This window comes from Bicyclus anynana, chromosome 3, assembly GCF_947172395.1.
Source record: "Bicyclus anynana chromosome 3, ilBicAnyn1.1, whole genome shotgun sequence".
NCBI lineage: Eukaryota > Metazoa > Arthropoda > Insecta > Lepidoptera > Nymphalidae > Bicyclus > Bicyclus anynana.
Window position 1 is genome coordinate 901,893 of NC_069085.1, and position 26,106 is coordinate 927,998.

The 26,106-nt window shown below is 35.1% G+C and overlaps 1 protein-coding gene across 1 annotated transcript in view; it reads left to right on the top strand.

Annotated features, from left to right (window-relative positions):
• The window catches only part of LOC112050877 (uncharacterized), a 72,144-nt gene that overhangs the window by 18,634 nt on the left and 27,404 nt on the right, over nt 1–26,106 (top strand). The window contains exon 2 of the mRNA XM_024089264.2: nt 12,643–12,792. Coding sequence (XP_023945032.1) covers nt 12,658–12,792 — 135 coding nt within the window. The 5' untranslated portion in view covers nt 12,643–12,657. The remainder of the gene's footprint in view (nt 1–12,642; nt 12,793–26,106) is intronic.

Below are 26,106 nucleotides of genomic sequence, written 5' to 3' on the forward strand. Positions count from 1 at the left end.
GTAACTAATAATAATTAAGGATTATTAAGATAGAAGATATTATGTAGTTATGATAAAGATTAATACTAATAAAAAGATGTAGACATACGGGAGATGATTGATAAAATTTGAAAAAATAAACTAGTTGCGTTTACGAATAGGTTAATTTTAAGGTTTCAATAGGTTTATAAAAGCTTGCCTTGGAATATAGAGCTTTTTGACTTAAACATAAAGAAAATTGTAATAAAAAGGTAATAGAACAAGCTTATGTACAGGTTTTAAAACATTTTTACCGTAACAGAGTCCATAAAACACTCGTTATAAAGCGATTATCTTAATCAGAGCCTATAATTAGTTGTGTATGCCGCGGTGAGCCTGCACCGGAGCGTCTAGCAGGAATGCTGCGATGTTCCGTTGGACGAACCAACAATATCTTGCAAGGATAATAAATATGTCCGTAGATACTATATTACTATATTATTAAGTATAAACTCCGAAGTAGGGCTTGCTTAATCTCTACTGTACTAAAGTAAAATACGATTATTTATGTAAACGTTTATTTTTGTAACAAATAGATCAAGAACTAAAGAACTTCATACGTTTTAATTTCACTAGTAAACCAGACTTACTTTTACAAATACGATTCATAGATCATCTTGAAAATATTATTCGTTTAAATAAAGATATTTTTTTTCAAGAATTTTTTTATATACATTTTTGCATAAGTATAATCAGAGTGTAATTATTTTACACATAAAATTCACAACTGATTTTGAACTTTTCGACTCTCGTTATCGCATGAGAATTACAAATGAAATAAAAGTGCGGTGTCTGTATGAATTATTTATTATTCTTTGCCATTCATGTGTAGTAGATAGTTTGTGACGCACAGCTTGTCTTAACATTTTTATACACCGATTAAGCCGTGCCGTGGGAGCGTTGCGGTTTTGCGACAGTTGTCATTGTCTGATAGATTGAGGGTGGCGGCTAAACTATGCGATCGGCATTTATTACAGGTGAAACATGAACAGGTAGAACAGTTAATAGGTAGAACAATAATTTCCTGGTTCTGGAAATGATTAGGTATGATATAATATAATATCTTTCATTAAGTTGTATGTTTACTTCACTCAAGTTGTGTTAACTGTTGAACCAGGTTTCATTATAATTATGACTATAACTCCCTTGAAGACCTTCCTTTATCGTGATATTTCGTAAAAATCTTAAAACTATGTTGACGTATTAAAATTAGGTGTTCATTTATGTGTGTATTTATATGTAGAGTCGAAGTTCTATCAAAAAGCATTACCCTGTACTGGTTTGAAGGACACTTTTGTAGCGTTTTCAGTTGAAGTTATTTATGAAGTGTATTAGAAAAACGCTAGTATAACGCTGTTGTTAAAGTTATCATCTGTCAATATTCGTTATAATAATATTCGTCATGAATCCGGACATTAACATCAACTAAAATAGAAAAAAAGTAAATCAAAAATAGAAAAAAAATTAATTAATCCGAACTACTGTATACCGGAAAACTCCACATAACTAATCATGCCAATAATAATAATCTTTGACATATCTATCACATCTGAATGAGTTATTTAATCTTTGTTCTTCATATAATCCAGTGTTTCATTTTTATGTTCAGCGATGAAGCGTACTTACTCGATGCCGTGGGAGCGTAGTTGTGCGACACTGCGCATTGTTGACAGATTGAGGGTAGTGTAATTATACGATCAGCTTCGAAAGCAGACACTTTACGGCGCGCCGGTGAAAACCGCTGGCTGACTTTCGCAAGGCTTATGTTACATTGTCTTGTTTTGAGGGTTCCGTAAGAAAAAAAAGAAAGACGTAAAGGATAGGTTTGTTGTCTGTCCGTCTGTTTGAAGTCCCTTTGTCCAGGAAACGCAGAAAAATGGTTTATGTTGCACTTTCGTTATGTTTGATTTGATGCGATTTCGCGATGAAATGTTAGAACAAATAAAAGCTTTGTCTATTAGCGTCTTAGATAATGTAGAGAATCTATCATTTATTATTGAATAATAAATAAATAACAAACTCTACATGAATAGAGTTATTGTTTACAGTCAGTATGTACAGCAAAAAAAATTAATACACATATATAATGAATACTAAAGGAGTTAATACATAGGTAATTGAATGACGTGCCCTAATTACTGAATATTGTAACTTACTAACTGATTGGCACTAATTTGAAAGAATTTCGATTCGATTAATCAATTGTAATTGCTTCCTAGTGCGCTTAGTTTATTGCATTATACTACGTAGGTGTAGTTAGTAAGCACCTAACTATACGCCAGATGAATTTATCAAACAAACATTTATTTACGTATAAATACTTATATGATGGCAGGGGTTAACCATTAAATACCAATTAACTACATGTAAAAATACTTTTACAATAATTTGGTATTCCAAATAACAAACATAATATCATTAAAATTTCATAATTTAAAATTGTTGATTATTGAAGTTACATAAAAGTTTTGTTAGTGAACACAAATCAGTGTCTCCAGTCTACTGTCTTTTCAGTTTATAATATAGCTTATGTTCCTTTGGTTTGAATACATACTTTTGTCTAAGTATCTCTATCTATCTGTCTAGATATATATCTAGAAGTCAATACTACACATCAATGAGTCACTGTCACACTAAATCACTTGTTTATTATTCGGGTCCCGTTGCGTGTGATTGGTATGTGGCGTTGGTTTTGGTGTTTTTTGCGAACGAACGTTCGGACGGACGGCGCTTCCGGCCGCGGACCGAATTAGCCTTAATACCGTGGACACATCGTGGTATTTTACTTACTAGAAAAAAATAATGAGCTACTGGGTTCCTACAGTTATTCAATTATGTATCAAGTTATTATGAAAAATTTCATGAACTACTTAGAGATTTTTTTTCAGTTATATTTAACAGTACCCTTTTATGAAGTAGGTAATACTCGTAATTTACATACCAAGCACAAGGTAAATCTATTACTATCTTCTATAATGTAGAGCAACACTTTACAAGGCATTCAAAGGACCTTTATCCACGATCCATCAATTAGCTCATGGCAGATGACGCACCTGGTGGTAAGGTGGTAAGTGCCCTTCTCCTTGCGTCGTATTCCTCATTACTGAGGGTCGTGACCCCTAACACAAGCTTGCTTCTTAACGATGTCGCGCCATGTGACTCGGCTTCTCGCGACTTCTCCTACTACTACTTCGGCTACTCGAGCTTCCTGTACCTTGGTGTGGAGAGTGGCGCAGATTTGGTCTAACCAATATATCGGGCTATATCCTCGGGGTCTCTTTCCTTCCACTGCCAGAGATCACTAGTTTCTCTAAGTTATCTCCTTCTCTCCTGGCAATGTGACACGAGGATCCTCTGAAGACTGGTGGTAGACAGTCTCTTTAAAATGTATAAGTTATTTCAACACCGATGCATTGGTTCTATGTGCTTTCCACGAGACGTAGCACCTTATTACATTTTATTTAGATGTTGAACATCCATCGCGGAGCATGATTCATTTTTTGTACCAGGCTTTTCCAGATAGTTTAGTCTAAAGCCTCTGAAATGTTGAATTACAGTACAGCAAATCATATTTTTACGATTGAAAGACTCCAAAGACTTGATTAATATTCTTATTGTGTGGAAAATCTTACTGATATAAAGGTGTTCGCAGACGGAATATTAATTAATATGTCCTCAGTTATTCTCTACTGGACTACGAAAAGATTTTTTGGAATCGGGATCATTCTATCTCAAAATAAATAGTATACTCGAAAATACGCTGGATTAAATTCATTAATTACTGTTTTTACTCCAATTTCTGTGAATCCAATTATTGTCCATTGTAGTAAAGAAAGGTTAAATCAGAAGTAGGATAAACAAAAAGTTTTAGTATTTTTACAGTCATTAGCACCCATTCGCACGAGCGTCCAAATATAACAAATGCATTTCCAAGTATATGTCAGCGTTTTAAAAACGCGACGCTTTTTATTCGAGCAGTGTTGCATTTTCAATTTTGGCCGTTGAAAATAGACCTTCATTTAACTTCATACTGTATTTGAACGCTTTTTAACGCCCGTTAAAAAAATGCTCGTGCGAATGGAGGCCAAGGATCGAATACAGAGCTTATACATTTTTTTAATCAATTAAAAATACAGTATTTTTATTCGCGTGTAAAACAGCCTTAAAGCTGAGAATGTACAAAGCCACATGGGAATTTAAGCCATCCGACCTTCACCTTGGCGCCTGTTATCCCTTGTGCAACTCAGCCGTAGTATGCAAAGGGCAATATCTATTGTTCGCGATGTCACGTACGCCGTCTGAAGCGAAGGATTGAATATCGAATACGAAGTACATAATACCTATATCTGGTTTCATAAGTTTAGCTGCGTTTGTTTCTTGGAACGATTCGCTGAGATGTTTCTATACGATTTTCTCACGTTCAATGTCTATTTTTGCATAACAAATAATTATAAGTAATTATCATATTAATTTGCAAACGTTAACTTACATAGTAGGCAGGTTGGATAAATGTTATTTTCGGGTTTTTGACATCAATATCTATAACATAAATATGCAGGAACTACATATATAGCCGTATTGCATTTTGTGTAGGTACTAGTTGAAAAAAAAAATCTACACAGGTTAGAATCTTTATTTTCTGAAGACTATGTGATTTTGGTTGTAATAGTAAAGTGCTTGTTTGTGTGCGAAACTGAAGAAGCGTCAGCAAAGCAGAGACAAATTGTTTAGTAGTTATCATTTGTTGTGTTGTGATTACACTCAAAACCTACTGCACCACCAGAAAAAAATTATAAATTCCCAAATCCACTTAGTTGGGAATCTAACCTGAGACTCAAGACTTAAGGTCAGTAGTCACTGCTGCTAAAGGTCGTCAAACTTTGATAACTGAGAAAGCTCTCTCACGGCGTCGATGAAATAGCGGCAGTAACCCGAACCTTTGATACGGTTTGTGTTTTGTAGCATGACCGCGCATCGCGTTACGTGTGTACTCGCCCTAACGCGAGCGATGACCCGGGGAAACTAATTAATATATAAAATTACCACGTACGGTTATCTTATTACGGAGTATCTAAAGCGAACCTAGGGTTTGGTCAGGTTCAAGATTTAACATTGTTATGTAAATAAAGGTGTGTCGTTTGTAAGCACAAATAATAAGTTTTACATACATTGTACCTACGTCTACTTGCTTGATTGCTAATAGTTACCACTTAACTTCAGGTGCGTCATCCTCCTAATAAATGTTTGTTTCATCAACTCTTCCAATAAAAAATACCTCGAAACCGTAGATAAATATTTGTATTGAATATACTTCAAGATTGTAATTTTTATTTGTCCTTGTTGCTACATAGGGTCTTTGATGATTAATGCCTAGGTCTTGCGGGTAATTCCCGTGTTTATCAATTACGAGCTGACCTGGATGCAACTAATCAGAGGAACAAGCCACTTTAAGACGTACCACTACCGACTACCAACTCGTATCTACCTTTGTATATGCTCCGGCTTGTTAGCACATCGTAGGTATTATAAAAACACACATACCTACATGTGTGTTTTTAAGGCACTATAGAGTGACCTAAGTAAAGTATGAATTACTTTATCTCTGACGTCATCATTTTATTAATTCATTGTTAGACTTAATAAAAACACTATATTTTTACAGAAATAAAAGCAATTTTTAAACCAAAAGGGTTAAGACGTATCAAGACTTGCAACCTCAATAGGTACAAAAAATCAGTGCTAGGACACTGAGAATAGAGATCAACTAAACCCCCCTCCCCCCCTCTATATATTAAAAAACATACATACAGCCGAACGTAGAACCTCCTCCTTTTTGGAAGTCGGTTAAAAAGAATAACAAAGAAACCGAAGTCCAAAGGCCATTAAATTAATCTGTCTTGCAATAAGAAGCGCCGTATAGATGTTAGATTCGCTACAGTGTAAAGTTTTACATGCTTTAACCTGTACGTACAATGGATATTTTATTCATCCACCATAATATTATCAATTAAGATCTCTTTCCTGAGCTGTGAGAGCCCAGTGGGCATGACCTCTGCCTTCGATATCGGAGTGCATAGATTCGAATCAAGTCCGGCACCTCCTTTTTCAGTTATGTGCATTTACAGAACTTAAATATCACGTGTGTCAACAGTAATATAAGTGTTGGTAATAATGATGGTAATGAGATCTCCCCCTAGAGTCTAGGGGGAGATCTCATTACCATCATTAGGGCCTAGACTATGGGTAGGAGACCTTCTCTACTACTCATCCATACTACTAACCGTTAGCTACTCTCGTAACTCTAGTAGCTAATGGATTCAGCCGTGAGCCACGCCGCCCAATCGCGTTTATAATTTCGTAAACATGCGCCACATCCCGTCGCCGTTTATGGTTTCCTCAACAAATTCCATTAATTAGCAACGTGTTTGGACTATTAATACTTTAATACACTGTCTGGCCATTTTTGGAACGCATTTAGTTGTTTAGTAGAGGTATCGGATATGTTATAGGGTTTATTACTTCAGTAGATTGCCTTGTATGTTGACCTGTCAATCAACTATGGATCAGTATGGTAGGTCTGAGTTCTTAAACTTCGTCTATGAGAAAAGAGACCCTGTAAATGTATTATGTTTTTTATTGGGATTTTTCCACAGAACTATCACAGCTATTACTTATGTTTTAGATTGCAACTTCATCAAGCTTTAGAAAAAAAAAATATTTCGTAGAATAAATCTTCCATGGAAAATCATTCAATTTATTGAATTGTAAAAATATTGCTTTGTTTGAGACTTTTTTGGCTTTAGGTGCTTATTTAATACGCCATCCTTCTAAATCAAAATTCATTCATTACAAGGTAACACCAAAGGTTCAAATGGCAGGTTCTATATTTTATGATCAATGTTTATAATAAGCTCAAAAATCTAGTCCTATTCGTTAAAGTCATCATTATACTTCTCCTTTCATTTCCATATTTTGACGTCAGTTTCCGATCTCCGAGCCAATATCAACTGTTTAGATTGGAAGCTATAAAGCGTCAGCATTCCGCATATAGCATATTTGCTCTTTCCTTTGTTTGTGTTTGGAAATACGTCTCCGAAACGGATTAATGCGAATTTATTAGCATGGGAGCCATGTTCCATTGGATTTACTGTTGAAGTATGCTAATGCGTTTCTTGTTTTGGCGTGGTGGAAATAGGCAGCGGATTGTAGCAGCTCGCTATTTGCATCAAACACTGAATTAACCATAAAAGTAAATAAGTCTTCTAACTTAATTCTTTAACTAGCGGTCTGTTCAAAAACTACAAAACGTTAACATTCTCTTCATATTTAGCGGCTAGTGTGCCAGCTTCTGACATTGGATCATTAGATCATGAGTTCGAGTCTTGGGTCGGACTTTAAAAAAATTCTCATTTTAAGTTCAGAATTGGGTAATAATAATAATAATAATAATAATAATAATTTATTTATTTGCTTTAAACATGGGTTACACTTGTTATAAAATTAAATATACAATTAATTATTAGGTAGTTATAAATATACAATTATTTATTAGGTAGTTGGTTGTGTTACGCCTTCATGTCTCGGAGCGCTCGTAAGACTAGAGTAAGAAGCTATTTATTTAATATATGTGTATCTTACACCCATCATGTGGCTCCAAAGCCGTTTGTCAGGAATGAGACATCATCATCATCAATCATCATCAGTATCAGCCTGTTTTAACAGCCCACTACAGCGCCAGACTCCCTTCCATATCAAGAGAGGATATTACGAATACAATACAGAATGAGACATAATATTGTTTCATTTAATTAAATCAATCTACGGAACAGTTTATACAAAGTTATGATTAATTTAAATTAGTAAGCAAAACTACAAGTTGTAAAACAGGTACGATATAAACAATTAATCGAATGTATCATCATTAACAGTGTGCCAATCAGTAGGAAGAATGGTATTATATGGTACACGGACTTCCTGTAGTGATGTAAACCGACACGCAACGCACGCACCGAGCAGTTCCCAGGGAAGCGTTTGTTACGTATCGACGAAGCTGCTGATGCATTCGACTAGCATGCAACATCTTATCTGACTAAACTAAAAATGCCAAAGTTGGGGTGGATGGTTGGATATTCCTTCAAAGTCGGCATAATGACTTTCTGGTTCTGTATGGCACAGAGATTATAGCCTGGACAAAACGTTAGCTCTGTTAGCGTTAGGTCTGGAACGGATTATAGCATGCCCACAGACTGAGAAGTAAATAATGAATCGATTTGGAGAATTGTAAAAGTTATCACAATATTCTGATGATTCTGCGGGAAACAGCTAAGACGCTATAAAATTTATGATCATATGGAAGATAACGTGAAACTCACAAAAGCAGATTATTTAAATAAGTATAATAACGTAACTTTGTTAGAAAATTATTTCTTAATAATTATCAAATACTAACATATTCCGATTGGTTCACAAATTTTCAACATGTTATTTATAGATTTTAGCTCCCTCCTCTTCTCTCTCAGTCCTACTTTCTTAAGCAATTCCATTCGTTTGGTCTTCGAACCTACTCCAATATAGGGAAAAATAAATGCCTGCACCTAATCTCCGTTTCGGTGCTTTGGGTACTTTACTGGTACCAGTAGACAATCAGAAAAAGGAAATAGGAAAAAAATCCATAAGTTACATATTATGCCTATATTTACATTATAACTCTATGCAAATGATGTATGACAGTCTATAAAATTAGTAACGGCTCATAAATTAATTTGGTCTTGACCAGCTATGCTTTATTTGGTCATCACAAAAATGGCTCTCAATGAAAAGAGTTAATCATTGATTAAAGACAACAGTAGTGTATTGCATCATTGATTGAACCAGAAAAGTTGGGCAATATTAGAGAGATAGAGACACATTGCGAAATATTAATTATAATTTACAGTTAAAATTAAGATAATGGCTCTTAATCAGTAAATTACTTTAGTTGAAAGCAATCTATTTGTTAACTCACCAATGCAGATAATATAAAACGATTTGTTTGTATGATGCTTATTCACTGCAGTTTTTAACAAGATCAAGTCATACAAATCGCGAAACATACATTTAGAAAGGGCGTTCAATACTGTCATTAATAATTGTGTTTAGGAGAAAGAAAAAGCAAATGGTTTTAATATTATCGGTGATACATGACAATAACTAACTATGATATTCTACTAAAACTTTGTAAATGAGAACCCATTTTTTTTGGTCACGCTCCATAATCTCTAAAATAACTTAACTACTCGTATGTCCAGGAAAAATAATCGATGATATTTTCATCGATTAGTTATCATATCGCAATGACTGCCATCGATTTTATGCAAATTGATTTAAACGAGCGTGCAGCAATGATGAACAATATATTTGTAAGTAATGTGTTGATATGCAACACGTACGGTTTTTATGAAACATTAAAACGATTGAAAGAAACTGTGAAAATGTTGCATGCTTAAATAGAAACTTAAGTAGACGAAGTAACAACAATTACATTCAGAAGTTGATTTAAATATACATACTTAGAAACAAATAGTAAAATAGTTTATGTAACAAAACGCTTCTGAATATTATTGCTTCTGAAGCGACTGTCTAATTGAACGAAATATAAATAACCAATTAATTCGTTCCAATAAAAAAACCAATTTCTTCCTTGAGGACTTGAAATTCCTTAGTGAGGACTTGACGTAAAAAATTAATTTAATTGGCTCTGAGACGCAAATTCAACCCAATACGACCGTATTCAAAAATATTAATAATATATTAAAACACTGAGGCGTTAAGTTGTATAATCATAGAATTAATCAATTAAAGAAATAAAGATTAGTGTTAGTTAGAAAAAAATCCCGTGTCTTATAAAAGAATAGGTCTGGCCCAGTAGGGAGACGATGATTAGGATTAATTAGAAGTACAAGTAGAACCAACCGATATGTTGTGCTAATTAAATAGTAATAGAATACATTCTGAAGCTATGCCAACATAACATAAAACAGACAAATCGGCAAATGTATATTTAATTTCCACATTACCAAACACGGTGCACCCGTATTTCATCGTATCAGTGCGTCGTGTCTGAACCAGTGGGCGTGTCCTATTGTTCAGAGTTTTGCAACTGCCGAACTTACAACTGTAAATGTTAATGACTTGTTGATATGTTATGTTATGTTGATATGTTATGGTTGTGGTTTAGTATAGGTCATATTGTGATATATTACAATATTGAGGTCTTCAGAGTTTTAGTTTTTAGTAGGGATTATAATTTATTCGTTTATGTAAACTTAAATTGTTTTATTAACCTGATCAGTTTTTTTAACATTGTCAAAACATATTGTTACACTTTATTTTAAAACTAGCAGACGCCGCGCGGCTTCACCCGCGTGGTTCCCGTTCCCGTAGTAATATGGAGATAATATATAGCCTACAGGCTTCCTCGATAAATGGGCTATCTAACACTGAAAGAATTTTTGAAATCGGACCAGTAGATTATCGCGTTCAATCAAACAAACAAACTCTTCAGCTTTATAATGTTAGTATAGATTATGCTTTATCTTATTTAATATTATTTTTAGTGAAGGAATAATTTTATTGGTAAATCAATTGGTTGTTAACATTAACAAATAAAGGTAACATAAATAAAATACGCGAGTAAAAGTAATGAGAAAAGAAGAAGTAAATTTCCATCTAATTATCTTAGTTAGATATTCATTAAATTCAAATTCTATTCACTTATACCATGTTATAGTTCCCAGTTCAAAAAAAGTATAACAGCAATACCAATTAAGATTCCGCATCAGATAAAGTCTATCATCGATGTCATGCATATCGAACTAACACAGACAAAACAGACACACGTCATAACTCAGGATACAAATACGAGATGTCGAAAGATCCCGTCGGTCAATGACAAACGAAAGTGATATTGATGGTAAATGTATTAAAACCTACGGATTCCGAGCGTGTGAACCATGAGCGACGTTTATTGATCCGGTGTGGGTTACTAAATAGTGGGACATTATTTTTGTTGCAAATATTGTATACACTTCGATGTGTTACTTCATATTTGTCGGAAATTGTCTAACACCAGTAATCCAATTAGCGATGAAATCGGTTGGACTGACTTTTTGAAATTGGTACATAATTTATATCTAAGACTAAAGTTATATAAAATAATTTCGTTAAAACAGACAGAAAATGATTAACAACAACTGACAGTTTTTAACGCAACTTTGATAGCTGGATTACGTTGCAGGCATTTTACGAACAAACTTTGGTACACTGTTTTGTATTTCTCCTAAGATATTGTGATTGAAATAATTGTCAAATACCATATGTGGTGATGTTTTGTTCTTTTTTTGGATATGTCAATATTATTGCATATCGTATGAAGTTATTTTCACGTGTATATGTATAGTTGATGTTTGAATCTATACGGTCAAGTTTTATTGCTATTTGAGCTTTACAATTACAACACTGAATCAAAGGCAGATGCTGCGGATGTTCATAAACTCCAATCGACTCTGTGACCTTTACAAGTACAGTATTACAGTGATTTATTGCTGTTAGCTGTTCATAATTATATACTACATTTTTTACTGCTGCGTAAACATTACTATTATTTCCGTTAAGTTATTATTGATTGCTAGTTTTGCTCTATCATTAATATTTTTTATACAACAGTTAACCTATTATAAAACAGTTTTCAATTCAGCAATTTGATTAATTTACTGGATGATAAACCACAGTTATTTGGAAAGTGGCTACTAATAAATTTAACGCTACGTTGCTTTATTGAATATTATAAATTAAAAAAATATTATATATTATATTTATAGCTTTAATCATTTAGCGTTTGTCGTCTTCTTGTATTGCTGTAGTTATAGTTCTGGGAACAAAGTTGTGGTGATTGATTTTACGGCTATCAGGTAGTCATTTCTCAGAAAACTTGTCTCAGTCGTCTGGCGAGTGGCCTAAACAAACACAATTGGGAAGTGTGAGGCACGGCTCTTCAATGGACCGCACGTGCTTAGGTTTATTATTGTTATTCTATTATAATTATTTAAGTATTTTATTACTGGCAATGAATGTACGAATATTAACAGTAAGTCCACGAAACATAGATTCGTATTTTGTTTAGTTTTCTTTTGATCTGTCCTCGATCTTTTTAACAGTTATGGCTTTACAACTTAAGGCTGTAGTACAACATCACTTTCGATTCAAAACATATTTAGTTAAAATGTGTGCTTTTTTGCTGTACTTTTTGTTGTTGTCTATTCTATCTGTTTTCTTGTTTGGATGTTCCATATTTTTTGATAGATGAGATACAATATCTAACAATATTTTACCCGGTTAAGTTGATCGTAAACTTTTTTTATAGATGAAGGTGCAATTGAAAGCCTCATAATAAGAAGTTTTATATTCTATAGGTGAATATGTAGTCACTTCTAATAACTTTGTTAACTGCCATAAATAAAAGAGTTTCTTTTAGTAGGTATATCATCACCATCAAGGGGCTGGCTTCCCTCTTAAAGAATATGGAATTTAGATGTAAGCAAGTAGAGCTGTAAGTACATACTAATAGTAAGTTGTCGTTGTCCGCAGGTACAGCCAGTAGGAATGCTGAAACACGTGGCGGTGTCGCCGCACCGAGCGCGCGCCGACTCCGTCAGCCTCTCCTCCTCTGCCTCGTGCTGCAGTCTCGGCAGCCTCGAGAACCGACACGACTCTGTCACCGACCTCTCGCATCGCACGGTGAGTCATCATTATCAGCCGATGGACGTCAACTGCTGGACATAGGCGTCTTGTGTAGATTTCCAAACATCACGGCCTCGCGTCGCCAGCAAATCGCAGGGATTCCCTGCGACTAGCTTGATGTCATCAGTCAACCTGGTGAGGGGTAAAGCGCGGGGTCGCCATTCCAGCACCTTGAGACCTGAACGTCCCTCGGCTATTCGAAATAAATGCCCCGCGCATTTCCTTCAGTATATCTCCCTCGGATGCTTCGACAAAGCCCTCGAGGAAGTAAGCTGAAGATCGTTGCTAAGTCTAAACTAAGAAGTCAAAGTCCGTGATCTAGGCATTATGGACGTTCAAGTAACAGCTGATGTTGCATTTTAAAGTCCCCACATTTCATTTTAAACTTCAGAATGCTCCGAGTCTTTTGACTTGGGCGCAAAAACCGACAACGATCGGAAATTAAGCGAGGCGAGGCTAAGTGAAGTTTATAGACTCAACTTCGCGAGAGAGTATATTTGAGCTATTACTATTACCCCATACTATACATCGCTTTTTAGACTTTAACTTTTTTGACAGCGGCTGTGCCGCTGTCAAATAAGTTAACCAAGTCACCGACTGCTGACTGCTTAGCTGCCACCTAGATTCAATCGTGCAGGTTTGTGTTAATTTGGCTATATATTTGGCATTGTGAAAAGTATTAGCTATTGCTAGTCACTACTTACAACACACACCATACCACATAATGGATAATACATTTTGCAGAATTCAGATAATAATTGCACGATATATTTCACACATAAATTTTGGAAAGGAAACATGATTTAATGAGATAAATTTCAACGAAACAATAGCATTTTCATGAGGATAACAATGCATTGGCTAAGCGGTCAGTGTTCACCGGTTCAGACTCTAGTAATTGTGTTCGAGGGCTCGTTTGTCCGTGTAGCGCTGTAACCCACGCTCTTAAGAAATCTCCGCTATGTGGGTTTCAAAATCGAGTACTTGTTATATACGGGCATTATTAAATTTAATGGTATCATTTATGTACCGGCAAGATATTTGCAGTACTAGTAAACGCACGTTTTTCTATTATATCCGTCCAGTATCTCATAATAGAGAGGTGCGGTGAGTCAAATGCTTATCCCATTTCCACACTCGCATAAAACCATTCACATTACAGATTAATAACGTGATAATAATATGGCATCATAAAATTTTTGTAATCTGCTTAGTTCACGAGGGTTATGTCATTCTGCTCAATTCTATTACAACTATATATATAAGATGTGTAACTTCCCCATTATGTTATTTATTTTATACTTCGTGCATGCCACTACATAAGGTTGTTCTTTTTGTACTTTGTATTTTATCTAATCAACGCAGCGTGTGGTTATGTTGCAATCTCTCTTCCTTATTTCAAGGAACTTCCCTTTTTCTTCTGCTTCCGTTCTCTAATGATTATTACTTTGTTCGCTACGCACAGGCCTGTACTTTGTTTATTCGTGCGTGTTATGGCGGAAATTAGAAAACTGATCTATTTCTTTATTATTTTATAATAATTCAGTCTTGAACTTTATATGTAGCTACAGTTGGTTGTAAGTTGTTTAGTTCCCGGACGACGATTTGCTGTTGACAGCAATAACGAATATACGTATGTAACCTTAAGAGAAGTCAACAACAGCAGAAACGCTTTGATCAATTATTTATAGTGATACAGAAGGCGTCTGATATGGAAATTTGTTAAAAAACCGTTATTTAGCCACTTTTCACAGGAGGATGATAAAAATATAACTGCATTGCTGATGCACCTTCAGTTTTACGCACAAATAAAAGCTTGTCTGTAATAGAGTACATTCAAAACCAAACAGTCTGGAAATTTAAAAACGTAACTTGTAAAAAAGAAATATTACATAGCTCAAAGTCCCCAGTTTCAATTACACCACTCAGCTATAGGTTAGATTGTATATAATCAAGTTCATTAGTGATTGCGTCATAATGACCTGGGCATAAACAAACTGCGACTAGACCTTACAATCAGAACATGTGGACATTACCTGGCGATGAGAGCGAAAGTTCAACTTTCGCGTAGTTAATGACTGAATTTTCTCTATTCTTTACTGGCAATAATTATATTCGTGAGAAATGCGAGTAGTCCGGGGTACAGTGTCACTTACCAGTAATAGACGCATATTAAATTATTTTTTACAATCAAGAATTATCTTTTATTGAATTACGAATAATATTGAATTACTTTAGACAAGATAGTTATAATAAGTTAAATTAAATAGCCCAGTTATATTAAGAACTTAGTAAAACTAAATGTTAATGTTATTTGTTGTGTTTTTCTAAGAATACATAATTAATCTTTATAAGAACATAGAAGTGGTGTTAAGGTCAGACTGATGTTGATATTATATTGATAGATCTAGGTTAAGCATAGGTATCAATATTAACATGAATAATAATAATAATTAGCAAGCATCCAGTAAATTTCGAGAAAAATACCTGCGAGTCGTGACAGGAAGCATTTATTTACTTATTGATAAACCAGCCCAATTGCTTTTAGTTACATATTTGCTTTATTTATCAGTTTTCGATACATGTTCTTAGACGTTGTGTATGATTCCATATTTACATAAAATGTGATATTTAACTTGATAATAAAATATCGTTTTCATATTTTTTGCAAGTTCATCTGATGCTTATGCATTTTGTAGATCTAAATCTTCAAATATAGTAGGTATCTAACGACGCAATTCATGATATCTAGTAATCGTAATAAATTAGTGGCATGGCGATCCATAGTTTATTTTATGTATTATGACAACAATTCCAGAAATTGTAAAATAGACTATTATTTTTATGCGTCTGGATGATTTTAATGTTTATCTTGATCACAACTGTTCACTGTTCATTTTGCTCCGTCATTTTATTGCCAACATGTGCTATCATATAAATACATATAACTTGAGTTAGTCATCGTATACAGGCAGTAATTTGTCTGTTACACACGTTCTTTTAATTTTTGTATTGCTATATCATTTCTTTATTCTTTAGTTCCATTCTTCTTTTGTTTCATTTACGATACCGTTTGTATGTGGAGTTCACTAGCTCTACTTTTGGGCTTGGGTAGCCTTAGATAATTACTTAAATAAACAAAACCTCAATGTTTGTCTTCTTTTTAATACTAGCGTATGCGCATCTTTAGCGGATAAAGTAATTATAAAAATATACTTACTGTTTATCAATAGTTTTATAAATTACTGATTGGGAATTTGTTAATTAAATTGAATAAAAATTAAATATTTTTTAGATCTCCTTTTGAATCTCAGAACACTAGGATTGTCATACCTACTTTTGTTTTTCGAGGTTAGTCAAACGGTCCTCGTTTAGGGCAATGTTTTAGAAGCTGAAGAAGGCAGACCAACATTCTGAAGGATGTCAGCAATTGACGCGTCACATCCTTACGAATTCCATGTTATTACGGGTTTCCGTTTTCTACGTTCGTAAACTGTTAAGAGCTATGTTTTCGCGCACTTCCCGCAATTCTGTCTATTTACCTTTACAACCTTTACTTACATTAATTGGGACATACATAATTGGTGCAGAGTTGTTTGCTTGCAGCATTGCCGTAGTAAATTCTTAATAAACACACCTAAGGTTGTTTGAAACTGATACATCTTATATCTTAAAGCTCAACAATCAATGGGAACATAAGACCAACAATGAGACAATTTTGGCATTGTTCGCCGATACGCGGTTACATACACTAGGCTTATAAATAAGATGACCGACATGATAGCTATTGAGTGCAGTCAAGGGCTAACCCAAAAGATAATCACACAGTAGATAAGATAGGAGTAGTATTCCCTTACTCTATTCATTAGTCTATTCATCAGTCGTCAGGATCGATGGCTTGATGTGATCTCCAAGGAATTGGAGCAAGCTATTGAGGCATAATAGAGCTCAGCCAAGGGCTATCCCAAGTAGAGATTAAAGTCAATCACACTGGAAATAAGGCAGGAGTAGGATTCGTTTACTCTATTCGTCAGTCGTCAGGATCGACGACTTCATGTGACCTCCGACGAATTGGAGCAAGCTATTGATATTTTTAATGAAATATCTATTAACTTATTTTCTGTCGACCCGTCACTTGAATCAAACAGTTAACCTTAAAGAGGCAGTTAAACAGCTCGACTATAAAGGTTGTAAAGCTCAACAATCAATGGGAACATAACGCCGACAATGAAACAATTTCGGCATTGTTCGTCGACACACGGACATATTAGCGGGGCTTATTAATAAGATGGCCGACATGATAGCTGATGATTTCGCGATTGTCTGCACAGTGCACAGTGCACAGCTGGGAACCGTACCGGTCGGCGCATGTGGCTGTGAAAGTAGACTCATACTTGCTCTTTCCCGACTTATAAATTTCATTATTGTTGTTTTTCAAACGCCTTTCATAAGCAGGAGGTTTTAATTTAATGTGCATGTTTTTATTACACTTTTATTACCAGAACTCAGATTGTAATCTGACTTAAAATATTGTTTTTTTTATGAAACTACCTAGAGCCGTGATAGCCCAGTGGCTATGACCTCTGCCTCTGATTCGGAAGGGTGTGGGTTCGAATCCGGTCCGGGGCATGCACCTCCAATATTTCAATTGTGTGCATTTTAAGAAATTAAATATCACGTGTCTCTTATCTGAGAATTCTCTTAATTCTCTACGTTTTGTGAAGTATCAAAAGTACCGATCCGTATTAGGTCAGCGTGGTGGACTATTGGCCTAACTCCTCTCATTCTGCGAGGAGACTCGAGCTCAGCAGTGAGCCGATAATGGGTTGGTAATGATGATGAATCTACCTGTTATTCACAACTTCTTCAGTATGCATTTCCGTCGTTGTCGTCATCATTGAGAGACCAAGCAAATGCCCACCATCAGCATCATGGCAACCCATCGTCTATAAACAGCAACACTGCGTAGGACATACAAGAAACATGTCTTCCAGTGTTATCAGTCACAAGACAGCACGTTGACATCTGAGGTGTAGGTGTTAAGTCCATCTGCCTGTCACCGGCAATCGTGCCCTTCAGACTAGAACAACGAGACAACTCAAAACATAGACAAACTTTCGCAGCTATTTAAGTATGGATTATAAGCTTTTATTTCTATTGATATGCAAAGCTTGTATTAGTAGTGTATAAAACCTACAATATGATGATTACCTATGCTCGACCAGTTTCGAATATATTCAGGGTTCTTAATCGTGAGTTTGAAACTGAGTATTTTCTATTTCATTATGTCAAGATAAGTAACACGCTATTTTCACCTTGAAGCTAATTTCTTCTTCTTTCCTCCTCGAATGCACGGGAACAATTAGTGCGATTATGGATGTAATTTGTATCGCAATTACATTGATATTGACGTGAAAGCGACATGTAATAAAGGCCGGAAGTGACGTCAGCTTCCGTTGCCGCTCCGTGATGTACTGGAGCGACGCCGTCCCATCCTAGCGCCACTCTACTGATCATATCTCTGATACGTGTACGTATGTACTAATTACAATCCTAACATTTTAAATGTGTTAAAATGTTTATTTTTTATGCATTAGAACCCAACCGATCACGATGGTGCATGTGTCTATGTACTGTTTCAATAAAGATAAAGCACACAACATCTTTTATTCAGGAAAAACGATTGTTTTCGAGGATTAAAAAAATGCTTTCAAATGTTTTGAAATTAAATTGCATCATGTTTTCACCTAGGTACTATAAATAAAATGAAATCACGGGATAAAATTATTACGATGAACATAAATATATTAGGTAGGGAGTGTCTGTGCCGAAGTATCTATAAAGCAGGAATATGAATAAATCAGTTAATATTTTGCAATTCAAATTAACCTAGTTAACGATACTCTCCCATCGAATTAAAAGAATACAATGTCTATTTATTCTTATGTCTACACACTATATGAATCTCTATCGTCTGCAAGACTCGCTAAGACATAATTACTTCCAAGAAAACACGGTACTAAATTACATACAAACAGTAGCTATGCCATAGAATAAATATGCTCCGTTTAATTTGCGAAAAGTAATCTTAATCATATTGCAATAGGGTTTTTAATTCAATGATTTGTTTTGTAATTGTCATTGATATAGGTACTATAACAGATAGACACACAACATAGAACGTGCTTATATAGGCGTATGAAAATCAAGGCTCTCTAAACATTTTTAGCTGCTTAAATGAAGTAAAATGGGAAATGTATCATACGCAAGTGATAATAGATGTAAAAATGAAAATGTAATTTTAAAGTAAGTGCAAAATTCATTTTTTTTAAACATTACAAGAGTTATGAGAGAACATTACAAGGCCAATACACTTTGCCGAAATTCGTTTTGACCAGTAATTGATATATTTTTCTTATATATATGAAATATTAATGTATTCATGCAGCGACATCATCCAAAATCTAGAAAAAACTCTACCTAATATATGTACTCAAATTATTGTAAAGTTGTAAAATATAATCTAACATTGTATACTCAACATCTCCTTATGTTTTTAAATTATAGGCTGTAGTAACACTGTCATAGATAAACGGGTAAATACGAGATTACTGACATTAGTCTAATTTACAAAAAAAAACAGTGAAGTGTATCTTTGACTATGTCATTCTATATCAACGGGCACTCCGTCGTACTGGAGACAAATGGGGCTCATTACTGTAGTAGCTGCTCGTAAGAACAATGCAATATCTCGGGTGCACATGTCAATGTTGCCGTGGGAAACGCAGCACTCCGACGCTTTTACATCTTGCGATTTGTCGGCCACGACCGTACGATTTGCTGACATTTAGCGTGTTTTCGTCTGTACTTCCATCGCGACTGATATTAACGATCCATATTCGGTTTACTGTCGAGCACGAGTTTTGAATGAGATATCTCAGAATGAGAGGGTTAGTTACGCACGTAGAGAACTAAAAAATTCTCAGGTATGCAGGTTTTCTCATTATGTTTTTCCTTCATCGTTTGAGACAAGCGATAATTAATTTCCTAAAAGACACGTAACGTAACATAAAATTTGAAAGGGGCATGCACCTCCAAGTTTTATGTTACGTTACGTGTCTTTTAGTCAGGAAAGTATTCGAAGCTACGCCCACAGAATCGAAGATAGAGGTCCGCTGGGATATCACAGTACTTAAGGCGTAGATAGGTGCCTGTTAATTTGGAAACCAACCAGATGTTCGATCATTGGTCATCACAACTGTTTCACAAATTGTAGTTGATGTATTCTAGCTTCCAGTTATTCAGTTTTACGATTCGTCGTACCGATATCGTGTCTTACACGCCACATCTAAAATATTTGGAACGCACATGCTTCCGTCATGCATAAAGCGCCTCATTTTTTTTGTAAATAATAAAAGTTTTTTCTCTATGAATTAAAATCTGAATTATTTAATTTTTTTTGTCTCACTTTTTTCACAAGCTTAGCCATTCTTAAAAAAAATCTTTTGTACTATGAAGTTGGAGAATTTTTTATGTGACAACAATTCCAGTGCAATTTTCAGCTAAAATTGAGATAACTTTACAACTTGATAATTGAAAAAGTGCTTGTAATGTAAGTAAAAATATAGTAGGTACCTACGTATTTGAATAAAAACGTATTTAAGCATAAACTGTAATCATTATCAGGTAATTGGATAAGAAATAAAAAAAATCGTTAAATTCTGCATCGTTTCAGAATGTTGATTATTATCAGAAGTAATGCAAAAATCTTGTTAATTACTCCTAACGAATGCCGTTAAATGCATTACAACTTACAAGGCGAGGGCCAGGCAATAAAATACTACATTCTTTTGAAGGAACGGTCGAAAGAAAGTTTATTCGCTCCCATTTATGTATAAAAAATATATATATAGATAGAATAATGAAATATAAATACTGCTAAAGTCACGTGATTATTGTCAGAGTATGTATGGATTCGTGAATTTTTAACGTGACTTTTAAATTTCATAATTTTATACAAGATTGTTTTGAATAATTCTTTCAATCCCAAGTTCCCAAGCCTCTATACCTCGATGTTCATGGAGTCGTAAGCCACCAACTCCAAAGCTAGCTCTTGGTTGGACTCATGTGGTAGGATTCCTAACACAGTAATTACGACTCGTTAGAGATACTTGATCATAATAAAAAACATAGGTATCGGTAGTTTTTTTTTTACAAAAAAAATAATGAAATCAGTTTTATCGACTTCCGATGCGTGGACTCTAGTGAACCTCAAAATATTCAAATCAAAAGTTCGAAAGAAGCCACGGGATTTATTAGCCTTATTATGTAAGAGTACGTGACCGGAAAGATTCTTGTTGACCGAAGATAAAAGGGCGGGACAATACGCGGCTCGCAAGTGTTTGTATGTAGCGCCTGTGGTAGCGCTCCATCACTGTTTATCAAGTAGATTGATGTTTTAAAAACGTTTAGAAAATCTCTAGTAAAGATGGCAAATACATTCCATAGTGATGTGGTAAATCATAACAAGGCTCCGGCCGTGGGTAGCTTACAAACTATAGTCCAGCGATTTAGCGTAAAGCCAATGAGGTTGGTTAAAATCGTCACATAAAAATAACTGCTTTAAACCCCTATAGAACAGAGTTCCTCAGACTGAGGTCCGTACGTCAGTTATTCCCAAAGTAATGCTGGTCAGTCCCAGAAGTAAGCCGGTCAATCACAGAACAACGCCAGTCAATCTCAGTACTACACCAGTCAATCTCTGAATTACACTAGTCAATCTCAGAACTACGTCAGTCAATCTAAAAACTACACCAGTCAATGCCAAAACTACACAAGTTAAATAAAATAAAGAAAGAAAGAAAGAAAAAAACATTTATTTAAAAAAATGTGCCATACACCACAATGCCTAAGTATGCACTATTGATCAGGTGGTTGAAGCATCAGACACTGATGCTTCAACCACCTGATCAATTGAAAATCAAAACTAAAGTAGTTGAAGCATCAAAAACCACTTCGTCATGTTTGGCACAACCTTGAAAAAAGGTAACAGCTCAATAAGGATTGAGCACCATTTTTTAATGTTCAGGTTGAAAGTTGAAAAAAAGACGACCTATTAGCCACAATTATATTCCCCTATTTCTTTTAATTTAGCGTCCCAGTACGCTAATGCTAAAAGTTTAATGGAAGTTAATAAAATTGTTAAAGAAAATGGTCATCATTGGATATGGACCTTAACGCAAAATGTTGAGCGCACTGTAAATAGTGCGTCAAGCCGTGGCGTCATCCGCCGAGTGACGTCATGACGTGTCACATGTGAGCGACAGTATCCGTCATACATTGCGCTGGCCTGGAGATAACATATTGGTCCTCACTATAATGATGTTGCGGACACAAGGACTTACAGGTTTATTTCTTTGACATCAGATTGATGGATTCTCACGATACCCCAAGTGGACAACGTCGAGAGAGTCCACTTGTAGCTCATCGTATGAGTTACACGTAGCTCATAATGGATTAAGAACCTGTAATAGACATCCCGAACTCATTTTATGAAAGCTGAAAGTTTCTGTACTTCTACGACTATCATAGGTAAGCACAGTACCCAATTAAGGAGTTTCGACTGAAGTAGCTTTGGAAGGTAGCAGATTTCAAGAGTCCAGATACTGAACTGTCGTAGGAACCATAGGAACCATGATTATTTTCATTAATAATTCCCATACAGCGGTGTATTAGATATTCAACGCAAGCTTCTTTTGTCAATAATGCTTCTACAGGTGCCACATCCGTGTGATGCGATGATGTATTCCGCGCGTGTCCGGGACGCGGCACTCAAGGCTGTTGCGGGAATGGATAATACCATTCTTTCAATATCCAGAGATTTAGAGCTTAGACACACAACCATAAGGTTGTATACTAGGGTTGATGAGTGCCTTAATGAAAAAGGTGCTTGGAGACCATTGGATCCGCTTCCATCTTCACACACGAAGTAAAACTATAAGAAATTGTAATGTTATCATTTGTAAATTATAATATTGTGTGATTTGTTTTTAAAAAGAGCAACTGTTGAGTTTCCTGCCGGTTGTTCTCAGCAGAACCTGCTTTCCGAACCGGTGGTAGAATCTTTACAAATAGTCAACTGACGTTTCGAAAGTGTTTCAGAATAGGACTATTGATTTTAACAACAATAAGCGGAACCGATAGCATAAGGTACTCTCTGAGACATGGGACACCATGAGCTTCCTAACTCCAGACTACTATTGAAAATTTCTTGGAAGAGATAAAAGATCAACATTTTATAGCACGACTTGAACCCAAGACCTCATGATACGAATTTAACTAACATCTAGATCAACGAGACAGTTAAAAACTCTTTGCACTATAATGTTTATAGGGTTACAATTAATTCTACACTTTACAATGAATAGACATCTCCGTTCCGTGCTCGATCCAATTAAAGTTCATTAATAACGTGCTCGCAGGAACAGTGTCGTAACAGAGATAAGTTATCTGGCGCCTGTGCGTACGCACTAGCTGTTTGTTCTAAGAACTGTGGTCACTACTAAAGTTTGCTGACCGCACCATATGACGTCAGGAGACTTTAAGTAGAAGCACATTTTATAATAGTTCGGGGATGTACTGCCACGTTTATTTATGTTGCTAAACATTATGGACGCCTACGATTTCGTTGACGCTTTTTTTAGAACCTTTAAATGGCCTCAATTCCGTCATACATATCATACGAATCTATCTTTGCATCGTAAATGCAACGCTTGCAACGGAAGCTCGTAAAAGCTCGCTTATATTCGCCACATGTTTTATTTATTCTAGTAGGTCGTAGCGATTAATGACTATCCAAAACAAAAGGTATTTTTTTTTTCAATTAAATCCAATTTAGAACTACCGGTCGCCTGCGAATTTCTCCGCGTGGAATTCAGTTTTTTACAAATCCCGAGGGAACCATGAATGTTTACAGGATGAAAGTAGCCTATGTGTTAATCCCGAGTAAAATCTATTTCCATTCCAAATTTCAGCCAAATCGCTTCAGTAGACGCAGCGCAAAAGAGGAATAAAAATACAAACTTACACCCAAACTTTCGCCTTTAAAATATTAGTGTGATATTTCGTCGTTATCGTTATATTCGGCTCACTGCTGAGCTCGAATCTCCTCTCAGAATGAAAGGGGTTAGGGCCCAATAGTCCACCACGCTGGCCCAATGCGGATTGGCAGACATCACACAGAGAATTTAAAAAAAATGTCTGTTAAGCAGGTTTCTTCACGATGTTTTCCTTCACCGTTTGAGACACGTGATATTATAATTTCTTAAAATGCACACACCTGAAAAGTTGGAGAAAAGAAAATCGCAAAAAGCACATTTTATTCGCAAAAGTAACTTTAAGAGGTCATCCGGTGGTGAGTGCGATCGAATTCGCGAGCAATATATTGTTTTAAATAATAAAGTATTATATATATCAATTACATAATAATATTAATGTTAATAATAGTAATTATTGTACCACGAGAGCTTCGCAGATAACCTTTGCTCGCGGCGTCGTTTGCGCTTACACTTATTACGATATCGGAAGTCTATTATTTAACTTAACTATGAATAGTGGCGCGCGTATTGTCGATACATTTTTATCGATAAAATGTTGCTTTTATACAAAAAAAATCTTTAAAGGTAATTATTAAAATTTTATCAATATCTATAAATATTTTCTAAAATTAAAGAAATCACAAAAAAGCTCTTTACAGAAAAATAGCAGACGATAGACAGGTAAATCTGAACTAAAAATTGTAATTAAGCCTATAATGTTGATTAAGCTAGCTTGTTTCAATGGTGGGCCAGAAATAAGCTAACAAATTTTTGATTGTTAAATAAAGAAAGATAAATTGTTGTTTAATAAGACATGAATCTTTTAAAAGTTTTTATTTCTTAAATATGATGATAATAGTGGAGCGATAAACTATAATATCATGCACCAGTTTACCTTCTCAAACAGTATATTTTATGGCATCTAAAGAAGTCAATTAAAACACAATAAATTATATGAAACCGTCAACATCCCGTATCAAATGTGCTAAAAAGTTTATTTTTCTAAAATAACTACCGAAAGTTCCGTTACAGTGTAATTGGTAAAGGCATCCTGTTACACATTGCCTCCAGATAGTTTACTTTCACCGCAGGAAGCGATTGCAAATTTTACGCCGAATGCTTTCGATTGTAGGCTTTAAGAATTATACGCCTAATTAAACTTTAGATAATTGTGTATAGTTACTTATTCAATTAATGTACATATTAATTAGGGAATAAATTATTGCTGCAATCTACACATATTATAATTAAACCGCATGTAAGCCCAAGTTTATTAAAAACACATAACTTCTTACCTATATGCTACCTTCTGATCAGTTTGAAGGCGGTGCCAAGCCAGTGATGTTTTAATTCAAGCCGTTTAAATTACAACGTTTCTGTGCTTCCTTCAGAAACGACTTTAATTAAAACATGACACTGGATTGGCACCGCCTTCAAACTGATCAGAAGGTAGCATATAGGTAAGAAGTTATTTCTTGCTTTTTAGTTTAGGTTAATTTTTGAGTTGGAAGGCGGTTGAATTTTTTTTATTAAAATTTTTATTTTTTCATTTTTAGTGTTAGCATACCTATTGAGTGTGAACAAAAAATAATTAGCTAAAACGTTATTTTCTTATGATAAGTACCTAAGTCAATTTTATAAATACTGCCTTAACTCATATACAAAATTTCACTCCCCCTTTACCCGCACCTAATATGAATATCCAGAAGAACGTGAAAGGTATCATAACTAATGAGAAGAGGTCTTAACTGTCCTCCGTCTTCATCATCAGACCCCCTATGTAGTCACAATCCTTCTCATCAATATAAAATTAATCTAGTCCAAATACAAGGTAGCTACACTGTAAACTGTCGAGGAGTTCCCTTAACTCTCCTTTATCTTCATCACCAGACCTCTATTACAGTCACAACCTATCCAAGTGGAAAGTTCTCATCAATACAAAATTATCAAGTCAAAACACAAGGTAGCTACTGTGAACCATCGAGGAGTTCCCTTAACTGTCGTTCGTCTCCATCATCAGACCCTTAATACAGTCACAAGCCATCTAGGTCGAAAGTTCTCAGCAATACAAATTAATCAAGTCCAAACACAAGGTATCGACTGTGAACCGTCGAGGAGTTCCCTTATCTCTCGTTCGTCTCCATCATCAGACCCTTAATACAGTCACAAACCATCTAGGTGGAAAGTTCTCAGCAATACAAATTAATCAAGTCCA